The sequence below is a fragment of the Mesoplodon mirus genome (genome assembly GCF_964341445.2).
Source record: "Mesoplodon mirus genome assembly, chromosome: 11".
NCBI classification, from domain to species: domain Eukaryota; kingdom Metazoa; phylum Chordata; class Mammalia; order Artiodactyla; family Ziphiidae; genus Mesoplodon; species Mesoplodon mirus.
In genome coordinates this window covers 35,219,006-35,230,051 of record NC_138987.1, presented here as the reverse complement: position 1 = coordinate 35,230,051, position 11,046 = coordinate 35,219,006, and the positions used below count along the sequence as shown (strand labels likewise).

General features: G+C 62.3%; 1 protein-coding gene across 1 annotated transcript; it reads left to right on the top strand.

Moving 5' to 3' along the window:
• Positions 1–2,679: 2,679 nt before the first annotated feature.
• On the top strand, positions 2,680–5,139 carry ELFN2 (extracellular leucine rich repeat and fibronectin type III domain containing 2; the record flags this gene model as incomplete). Its single annotated transcript, XM_082634417.1, has 1 exon — positions 2,680–5,139. One exon carries the CDS (start codon positions 2,680–2,682, stop codon positions 5,137–5,139), a length of 2,460 nt encoding a protein of 819 aa, XP_082490543.1.
• Between the last annotated feature and the right edge of the window lie 5,907 nt (positions 5,140–11,046).

The following is an 11,046-nucleotide window of genomic DNA, read 5'->3' as shown; positions in this document are numbered from 1 at the left end:
ACCCATCTGCTTGTACACGTCAGCACACCCCTGCTCCAGTGCTCTGAGCCAGCGCACACCTGCGCGTCACCTGCATACAAATGCGGTCCCCAGACATTCCCAGCCAGAGGAGGTGCAGACAGAGGGTTCTCTGATAGGGCAGACTTGGCAACTCAGCCTCTTCCATTACAACCTCACTGCCTGAGGGGGAGGGGAGCTGAAGCCACCGGAGGGGTAGGTCTGGCCTGAGGCCCCCTAGGAGCCAGTGGCCACGTCGGATGGGAGCCCTGGTCTCCCGACTCCAGCCCTGAGAATTTTCATGGCACAGCCAAGGACAGAAACGCTCTCTGCTGCCTGTCCTTGTCCCCTTCTTGGCCAACAGCCTTGTGGTTACCCCCTCCCCTGCCCCCGTTTGGCCTCTCAGCCTAAGCTGGCCCTGCAGGGGACGGGGAGGTGTGAGGCAGACTCCCCTGGAGATCCTGATCATCACAGCCTCTAACGCTGCCTCAGCCTTTCACCCGAGGGGTCACCTGGACGCCCTGTTCACTTGCCACCTCAACAAAAACTGCCTGCCTGGGCTTCTTTGGGGACTTTTCTCCCTCTCCACTTCCCTTTCCTCTGTTCCAGCCCTCTGGGACTCAGGGCTGTAAATTGGTTTTGCTTTAACAGCAGAGGTTTCACATTTTTTCTTAAAGTGCTCTTTTTCCTGGAGTTTCCCGGGAGGAGGAGCAAGACGCAGAGGTGAACAGTCTTGTGAACAGTCTTCTGCTTTCTTTATCCAAACATGATTTCTCTGGCCTAATCTTCATATCCCTGGCCAGTGCCCAGGGTGGAGGGAGGGAGGACCGAGTTCTTCTCGTAGTCAGGAGAGCTGGGTGTGAGTTACAAACTGATCTGGATGAGGGGCCCTTGTCTGGCTTGCTGGGTGACCGGGGCAAGTCCACCCCAGACTGAGATTCAGTTTCCCCACTTGGAAAATGAGGGTCTGTGGGCTGGGAGCCCTGCACTGCCTCCCCTGACCCTCTTCATCTTGAGCACAGGCAGCATGGCTCACCTAACTTCTCCCCCCATCAGATGGCCAGGCAGAGGCTTGGTCCCCTACTTTATAGCTGTGGAAACAGACTCAGAGGTGGTGTGCTCCATCCGGCTCATCAGGCTTGGTGGGTGGGGCTCCAGGCCTCCTGATTCCTGCTGGCTCGGGAGCCTTCATCTTGGCCCAGGCTGTGGTGTGTGTCTCTGGGCAAGTCACTGCTCCTCTCTGGGCCTCTGACTCCCCCAGCCACTGAGGGGATGCCGGCCTCTGACTCCCCCAGCCACTGAGGGGATGCCGGGCTTCGGTCACAGGATTACGGAGACCTCTGGCTTCTTCTGCCTGAGACATCCCCTGCAGGATCCGGGCCCCCTACCGGAAAGCACTTTGAGGAGGGGCTATGGAGGGTGTGTCTGGATTCCCAGACTCCCTCTCTTTCCCTTGGCCCTGCTCTTGCCTGCAGGATGAGCTCATCTTGTGCCCTCCCACTGCGGGAGACCCCAGCCTCTATGCATCCCCCCTGCCTGGGGGGCCCACAGCCATGCTGCTGTGCTCCCCCTCCCCCATGGAAGCCGGGACAAGGGAATTATTTCTGGAACAGGAGCAGTTACACAACAAATGAATTATTTATCTGTGAGCATGGAGGAGAGGAGGCATTTTGCTGGCATCTTAATTCTTTTCTGGATTGGAGGGTGGCTGCTTGGCTACGTGGCCATGTGTGCATGGGCCTGTTGTCGTACACAAGACTGTAGGTGTGTGTGTGTGTATACACACCTGTCGATGTGAGCATGCCATAGAGTTCTGGCTCATGTGGGGGCCTGTGGGTCTTTGTTCAGGCAGGTGGGCGAGTGTGGACGCTAGTGTGCTGGGGCGTGTTTGTGTGTGTGTGCGTGCATGTATGTGTATGCGCCTGGCCTGTTAACTCTCCAGTCTCCCTTCTTTGCCCACTGGCTCCAGACTCTATCCCCTCCTCCCTCCCCCTCCCTTGTTTCTTTGGTCTCCCTCCTTCCATGTCCTGTGGCCCCCTCCTCCCCCTCTTGCTGCCCACCCCCCCTTCTTTTTTTATGTAACACGGACCCAGAGTGCTGCTGACACAGGAACCCCCGGGAGGGGGTGGAAATGGGACTGGGGGCCTGCACTGGAGCTTAGTGGGGTTGCTCTGAGCCTTCACACTGATCTGTCACCCCCTCTCGGTGCTGCCTTTCAGGAACCAGGTGACAGATGGGTCTCTTCCTTCCTGTCCCCGTCTCTTGCGCTCCCCCCTCAGAGCTCCGGTCTCCAGCCTCCCGTGGGAATCGTCTGAAGTTCTGAGCCCAGAACCCCAGGGGGAAGAGGAGGAGGAGGAAGGAGAGGAAGTCAAGCCTCGAGAGCCCGGGCACCCTCCCGGCAGGAAAGGAGCACCTCGGGGAAGCAGACTGGGGGGCCTGTAGCCCCCGTGGCCCTGGCCTGGCCGTGGCACCCGGCTCCTAAGGGTAGCACCCCGGCCGGCTCCCAATAGTTGGCACTGGCTCTGCCTGCCTCGCTTGGGGCCCCCAAGCTGGGGGTCGCCCCCAAGATGGTGGCGGCCCCAGGGAGGACTGTGCTGCCAGCCCCAGCCTCTGGCCGCTAGGCCACCTGCGCCCCGGCCCCCGACCCCGAGCCCGGCCTGTGAGGAGGCCGCGGCCGGAGCCATGCTGCGCCTGGGGCTGTGCGCTGCCGCGCTGCTGTGCGTGTGCCGGCCGGGCGCCGTGCGCGCCGACTGCTGGCTCATCGAGGGCGACAAGGGCTACGTGTGGCTGGCCATCTGCAGCCAGAACCAGCCGCCCTACGAGACCATCCCGCAGCACATCAACAGCACCGTGCACGACCTGCGGCTCAACGAGAACAAGCTCAAGGCCGTGCTCTACTCTTCGCTCAACCGCTTCGGGAACCTCACCGACCTCAACCTCACCAAGAACGAGATCTCCTACATCGAGGACGGAGCCTTCCTGGGCCAGTCGAGCCTGCAGGTGCTGCAGCTGGGCTACAACAAGCTTAGCAACCTGACCGAGGGCATGCTGCGCGGCATGGGCCGCCTGCAGTTCCTCTTCGTGCAGCACAACCTCATCGAGGTGGTGACGCCCGCCGCCTTCTCCGAGTGCCCGAGCCTCATCAGCATCGACCTGTCCTCCAACCGCCTCAGCCGCCTCGACGGCGCCACCTTCGCCAGCCTGGCCAGCCTCATGGTGTGCGAGCTGGCCGGCAACCCCTTCAACTGCGAGTGCGACCTCTTCGGCTTCCTGGCCTGGCTCGTGGTCTTCAACAACGTCACCAAGAACTACGACCGCCTGCAGTGCGAGTCTCCGCGCGAGTTCGCCGGCTACCCGCTGCTGGTGCCCCGGCCCTACCACAGCCTCAACGCCATCACCGTGCTGCAGGCCAAGTGCCGCAACGGCTCGCTGCCCGCCCGGCCCGCCAGCCACCCAACGCCCTACTCCACCGACGCCCAGAGGGAGCCCGACGAGAACTCGGGCTTCAGCCCCGACGAGATCCTTTCGGTGGAGCCACCGGCCTCGTCCACCACGGACGCCTCAGCGGGGCCGGCCATCAAGCTGCACCACGTCACCTTCACCTCAGCCACCCTGGTGGTCATCATCCCGCACCCCTACAGCAAGATGTACGTCCTGGTCCAGTACAACAACAGCTACTTCTCCGACGTCATGACGCTCAAGAACAAGAAGGAGATTGTGACGCTGGACAAGCTGCGGGCGCACACCGAGTACACTTTCTGTGTGACCTCGCTGCGCAACAGCCGCCGCTTCAACCACACCTGCCTGACCTTCACCACCAGGGACCCAGTCCCGGGCGACCTGGCGCCCAGCACCTCCACCACCACCCATTACATCATGACCATCCTGGGCTGCCTCTTCGGCATGGTCATCGTGCTGGGAGCCGTCTACTACTGCCTGCGCAAGCGGCGCATGCAGGAGGAGAAGCAGAAGTCGGTCAAGGTCAAGAAAACCATCCTGGAGATGCGCTACGGGGCCGACGTGGATGCTGGCTCCGTCGTCCACGCCACCCAGAAGCTGGGCGAGCCCCCTGTGCTGCCCGTGTCCCGAATGTCCTCCATCCCCTCCATGATCGGGGAGAAGCCCACCACCTCCAAGGGGCTGGAGGCTGGGCTGGACACGCCCAAGGTGGCCACCAAGGGCAACTACATCGAGGTGCGCACGGGCACAGGCGGCGATGGCCTGGCCCGGCCCGAGGATGACCTCCCGGAGCTGGAGAATGGCCAGGGCTCGGCCGCTGAGATCTCCACCATCGCCAAGGAGGTGGACAAGGTCAACCAGATCATTAACAATTGCATCGATGCCCTCAAGTTGGACTCGGCCTCTTTCCTGGGGAGTGGCAGCGGTGGCGGGGACCCTGAGATGGCCTTCGAATGCCAGTCCCTCCCTGCGGCCTCCACCACCTCCTCGACTGCCACCCCTGGGGGGCTGGAGCGGCCCAGCTTCCTCTCACCTCCATACAAGGAGAGTTCCCATCACCCACTGCAGCGCCAGCTGAGCGCTGATGCCGCCGTGGCCCGCAAGACCTGCAGCGTCTCCTCCAGCGGCTCCATCAAGAGCGCCAAGGTCTTCAGCCTGGACGTGCCGGATCATCCGGCCGCTGCGGGGCTGGCCAAGGGCGACTCCAAGTACATCGAGAAGGGCAGCCCCCTAAACAGCCCGCTGGACCGGCTCCCGCTGGTCCCGGCGGGCAGCGGCGGGAGCGGCGGCGGCGGAGGCGTCCACCACCTGGAGGTGAAACCCGCATACCACTGCAGCGAGCACCGGCACAGCTTCCCGGCCCTGTACTACGAGGAGGGCGCCGACAGCCTGAGCCAGCGTGTGTCCTTCCTCAAGCCGCTGACCCGCACCAAGCGGGACTCCACCTACTCGCAGCTCTCCCCCAGACACTACTACTCAGGTTACTCCTCCAGCCCTGAGTACTCCTCCGAGAGCACGCACAAGATCTGGGAGCGCTTCCGGCCCTACAAGAAGCACCACCGGGAGGAGGTGTACATGGCCGCCGGCCACGCCCTGCGCAAGAAGGTCCAGTTCGCCAAGGACGAGGACCTGCACGACATCCTCGATTACTGGAAGGGGGTCTCGGCCCAGCAGAAGCTGTGACCCTCTCCTCCCTGGTGAGGTTGGAGGGGGAGGGCCAGGGGCACGCGGGGAAGGGCCCGGGTGGCCAGGCGGGGCACGCTGAGGGCCGAGGCCGAGGAGTGGACGTACACGCACACCCGCACGCACGCACCCACGCACACACCTGACCACCACCTGACTGTGAACCACCACCACCCGACAATACCAGACGGGAAAACAAAGACATGTTCACCTTAAAGTTTACACACTGATACTGAAACCAGTCGTCTCTACTGTGCTGCCCAGGGACTCTGCCGGGGTGTGCGTGCTGGGTGGGGCCGGCGGGCAGGCGAAGAAGCCAAAAGAGGGTGTAGGGTGTGGGGTCTGGGGCTCTGGGACTAGGGACAGGTTTGGGGGCAAAGGAGCCCGGGGCGGGGATGGACCGAAGCCCCCCTGGGGCAGGGAGCGGGTCCCCCCAGCTCGGGGACAGGTCACTTGGAGATTTAGTAGAAGATGGACATTGGGCATCGTTTCCTTCCTTTATGGATGGGGAAACCGAGGCCCAGAGAAAGGAATTGCTAACCCCAGGATCACATGGCAGGTGAGAGTCAGTCTCCCAACTTCCCAGCCCAGTGCAATCCCCCAGCCCCAGGAGCTCCCCCGGGGCCCTCACCCTCTGTTCACCCGCTACCCGTTCTAGAGCTGTGGTCTCCTGGGGCTGTGGGACATGAGAATCAGGCGGGTGCTTTTCCTTTCTAGAAAGCCCCATGGCCATGTCCCCCCACTCCCGAGCGTGGAGCTGTGATTCATCACGTACAGGGGCCTCTGCGCCATACACACTCCCCACCCCCACCCCCCGGCCAGCACCCAGGAGAGGTGGGAGGTCCTGTGGACAGGGCAGGAGCAGATACGGGGACGGTCCACCAGCCCCCTTCAAGTGTCTTCCAAGTAGCCTGAGAGCTGCCGATGGGGTCTGAGGAGAGCGGCTGAGCCAGCAGCCACCGCGTCTCAGGTGCAGGCCCCACGCCCTGGCCCCCCCAGCCTCTCTGGGCCTCCAGGAGCCCTGCTCGTCCCAGAAGGGCAGCAGTAAACTGTGATGCCTGGGAGCAGCGGGGAGGTGGGATCTAGTGGGGGCCTTCCTGCCTCTGCCCCCGCGTCCTGGCCTCCCACTGGCCTGACCCCCTGCCACGGGCCCTCGGGGCAGCATCTCAGCCTGCCCAGAGGAGGGAGGGCTTTCCGGAGCTTTTCCACTCACCCCCTCTTGGCTGCCCATCCCTGCCCCACCCCTCTGGCCTGAGGGGCTCCCATGTTTCCGTGGAAATGGCCACTCATCCCTTGCTGACCCCCATCCAACATCGAACAAAGCACAAACGGTGAGCACTCCCACCTCACCCCTGCTGGGAAGGAGCAGGCTGGATTCCCGGGGCCCCTCCCCGTCCCTGGCCAGCCTCTGTTGCCATGGCAACCCAGAGCCTGGTAGTTGGGACCCTTGGGCTCTTGGGGGTTCTCTCTCTCAGTGTGGGTGGTAGAGGGTGGTGAGAGAGGGCAGGGCCAGAGGGGGTGGCTGCCTTTCTCAAGAGCTAGGGGCTTCCTGGGGCGCTATAAGGGGGTGGGTCTGGGTTCCTGAGACCGTGGGGTCTTGAACACTGTCAGGGTGCTGAGGGGCTGGAGTCAGCCGTCCCTTCGCCTGTGGATGGGAGGTGGGCCAGTAGGGGGCGGAGAGACTGTAGCTTTGCCCACCTGCCAGTGTGCCCCTGGGTGCCTCACCCACCGCAGGCGGGGATGGAGCCCCCTTGGCTCTCCTCACCCTCCTGCCTTTGGCCTGTCACCCAGTTGGGTTTCTTGAGATTTGGGGAGTGTGACCGTGGGGTGAGGGTGGTTGCTGGGAGGGGACCGAGACCTGCACTGCGGGGGCATTCTGACAGGGAAGCTAGTGCTGTTCCCGTAGGATCTGGGGGAGGACCGTGGAGGGCGAGGGGACCTTAGGGCTCAACGCAGCCCTTCTCTCACACCTACTTGGGGCACGGACCAAGCCCGGGGCTCGCTTTGGGGCTGACGTTTGCAAGGAAAGGACTGTTCTCCTGGGGAGTGGAGGGGAGGGGGCCAGCATGGATGTGCAGAGCAGACCTCCCCCGGCTCCCCACATCTTGCCCCCCAGCCCCTCTTCAGACCGGATTGGCAAAACAGAAGAGCGAGCAGGCCGAGAAGCCAGTGATGTGAGGAAGCAGATTCCCTGTTATATTTGCATGACGATTTTACTGTATTTTTCTGAGCAAACATCTGTCGTGTATGTGCCAGTTTGTCCAGACTCCCTTGCCCCCCTCCCCGCCGCCCCCCCCGCCCCGTTCCCACAGTCCCTCTGTTGTGATCTGACAAGCAGCTCTTGAAACGTGGGGAGGGCCCAGCTCTGCAAAAGACCCAAAACAGGTGCCACCAAAACACAGCCCCCCGCCCCACACCCGCCTCCTGTCTTTCTGGACGTTGGGCCCACAAGTGCCGCCTCCTCTCCTCCCATGTGGCCTCGCCCCTTGCCCTCTTCCTTGCTCGGGAAGGACAGCCCCGGGGAAGGGAGCATGGGGGGACCTCTCCTCTGTCCCACTTGCTCCCATTTTGCAGATGAAGAAGTCGGGGCCCCCGAAGAGGGAGGGGGTCTGGTGATTTGGCTGCCGGGTGGGGAGGGTCAGGCACACTGCTGAGTACAGGAAGCCAAGAGCTTGGGGCTTCATGGGTGGCCCTACGGGGAGGTTGGGGCCCTGAGGGAGGAACCTATAGGCGGAGGGGTCCCCCCCTGACGTTGGCCTGGCCTCACTGGAGACAGAGCTGCCCTCGGGGAGGAATACTGTCAGCAGAAGCCAGAGCCACCTCCATTCCCCCATCATTCCTGGTTGAAGATGACCTATAAAAACCTCAGACAGGCCGGCTTCAGGGCGCTCTAAAGGATAGATCTCCGTCTTAACCGCAGGGGTCTTCCACTCCCAGGAGGTGAACCGACATTCACAGCCCAGGTCGTACAGATCTTTAAGGCAGAAGAGGGTCCCCCAGCTGCCCAGGCCAGGCTGTAGCTCTGGGGAGGGGCCACTGCACTGTAGCTCACCCTGGAGGCCTTCCTGCATCTGTGTCCTGTGTCCTGTTCAGGATAATTTTTCCTCGGGGGGGCAGGGCGAAATAAACACGAAAGTAAAATGAACATTTATGTCAAGGAGTCTGGCCCGGGTCCCGTGTTTGTAATGGAGGTGAGCACGGTGGACCTGGACCATGGCCTGGGCGGGCCAGGAGGGCAGGCAACCAGGAGAGAAGGGAAGGTACCGGGAAGGAGGGACGAGGGACCTGGTGGAGTGGAGGGGGCGAGCCAGCTGGAGGAGATGCGAGTGCCGCATCCTGGACCTCCTGGGACCTGCCTTGGGTCGTGCCCAGGCTTGCCATCCCTTATCACAGAATCTCTCGAGCCTCCTGGGTGCCTGTTCCTGGGAAGGGGCACCCGTGGGTCCACGCTGTCCTGGAGAGCACAGGTAGGGGCCGCAAACCCTCTGTTGGAGCTAATGGCCTTCCAGAAGTGAAAAGTGGAGGTCTGACAGGAAGAAAGCTTAGTCTGGGGTGGCCGCCTCCTCGGGGATCCCAGGCTTGTTTCTCCCCTCTGCAGGAGGGGCCTGTATTGGCCACCCGAAGGCCCCTCGCCTCTGACCCCTCCTACGGGACAGAGCAGGAAGACGGTGGTGGCCTGTGTCCAGGCCAGGAAGGGACTGTGTGTGGGGCAGTGGGAGTGGAAAGACCCGCTTGGGGAGAGTAGGTCTGGAGAGCCCTAGAGAGGCAGGGTGAAGAGGCTGGGCCTGGCCGAGGGGCTCTGATGGTTCCCAGCAGGAAGTCGCTCACCTGCCCCCCTCCATGTCCTGGGCATTTAACAGAGGGGGAAACAGGCACAGGAAGGGGAAGGAAGGAAAGCTTCTAAGGTCTCAAAACCAGTTAAAGACAGACTGAGGCCAGGAAAGGGGCCCGGGCATGGGAGACAAGAGTGACAGGTCCTGGCTTATAAGGGGCTTACATGCAGTGACGGGACAACCTCAAACTGTTCCCCAGTGATCGGCACTGCACAGAGAATTAAAATCGGACGACGGAGGGCGAGGGCCTTGGGGAGCCCTCAGGGCAGGGGTGACCGGCAGCCGAGCTCTGAACGACAGAGTCAGAACTAGACTGCTGGCCATGGGAGGATGAGACGGGAGCGGGAGGGAGTAGGATAGGAGGAGCTGGGTGTCCCCAAGTACCTCCTCGGGTGCCCCCCACTCCCCTGGCCCTGCCCTGCGAGGACCCCATGGCTTAGCAGCATCCCACCCCATTCCTGAGGGAGCGGGGCTCTCTTTCGGGGGGGTTGGGTGGTCAAGGCATGGGGAAGCCCTGGGGTGTCTGGCCCCCACGGGGCTTAAGGGGCAGGGCTGAAGCTTGCCCGCCAGGCCAGTGTGAAGGTTGGGGCTCGCCTGACCGCAACGCTGATCTCTCTGCCAAGACTTCTGCTCCACGGCCACCTGTCCATCCTCCCACCTTTAAGACAGAACCAGTATTTAGACTCCTTGTTCTCACGCCTGCTCCAGAGTCCCCCCTCCCCGCCCCGTTAAAGGTCCATCTCTGCTGCCCAGCAGTAGGGAGAGGAAGGGGGGTCGAATGGGGTGGGGGGAGAGGGTCTGGGCGGCCTCTCCTTCCCCTGCCTTTCGCCAAACAAGCACAGGGCTGGGGAGGGCCGAGGGGCCCACTCTTGCTTCCTCCCTCCCCAGGGAGCCACGAGCCCCTCGGCCCTGCCCTGCCGCCTGGCACCTGGTTTGGGTCTGCAGAGTTGGGCTTCCGGCCCCGGGCTACGAACCTGTGAACCCTAGCTGTGTGTGGACCTTTCCTCCCTCGGTGGGGCCTGAACTGTCCTTTTCTTCTTTTCGGGGTCGGGGGGGGAACTTCATTTATTTTCTCTTCCCTATATCTGCCTCCTCTTCCTCCCGATTTCCTGTTTTAAACTGAATGGCACGAAATTGTTTTCCTCAACTCGGAGATTCCTGTATGGAGAGAATCAATTTCTATATTTGCAATAAATTTCTTATTTAAAACAACAGGGCCAAGGTCTTTGTTGAATGCCGACCCCTCCCTCTGCAGGTTGGAGTCCCAGCACCTCCAGTTTCTGGTGCCTGGTTTCCCTCTCCCTTTCTCACCAGAGCCTCACACTCAGGGTTAAGGAATGGGGCCCATCAAATGGGCAATGCCCACCCCTGGTCAAGGAAAAAAGAAGTGTGTCCGCCAGACAGGGTGGACCAGCAGGGAACTGAAGGGTCAGTGTGCCTCTCACCGCCAAGCCTAGCCGGCTGGGGGGCCTCATGGCCTCTCCCCCCTGGAAACCTGGCAGCCCGTATGCCATGTGACCCCGCTCCCCTTCCTGGTGTCCTGGCCTCCATCACTGGATCCAGACCTTAGGGGTGGAGGGGCGTTGGGGCATCACTTAAGTCTCAGCTGATTCCCGGGATTACGCCCCCTAGTCAGTGTCCAAGGGCCCCAGTTTCTCATACGCCTGCCTCTAACTGCTCTCCGTCCTCAGAGGGTTGGGGTGATGCGGGAGGACCCTAAGCAGGCCCCCTGGCCTTGCCGAGGACAACTTCTAGACTGCCTGCCTCTTCCAACCCGTCTGCTGTCCTTTCCTCGCTGGGGCCCTGACCTGGACCCCCTTACCTGCCTGTCCCCCGCCCTCCCTCCGCCACCAGTCTGCTGCCCTTTTCTCCACAGCTGTCAACCACCCCTGCTCCTTCTCAGGGATCAAGAGATGCAACTTGTCTCTCTGGTCGGGCACGGAGCTTGGGCCCTCATCTAGTGACCTCAGGCTGAACTGCCAAACGTTCGCTCAGGCCAAGGGAGCCTGGAGCCCACCTCCAAGCCCCAGCCTCCGTGTCTTCCCAGGAGGCAGAGACCCTCCCCCTCTCTCTC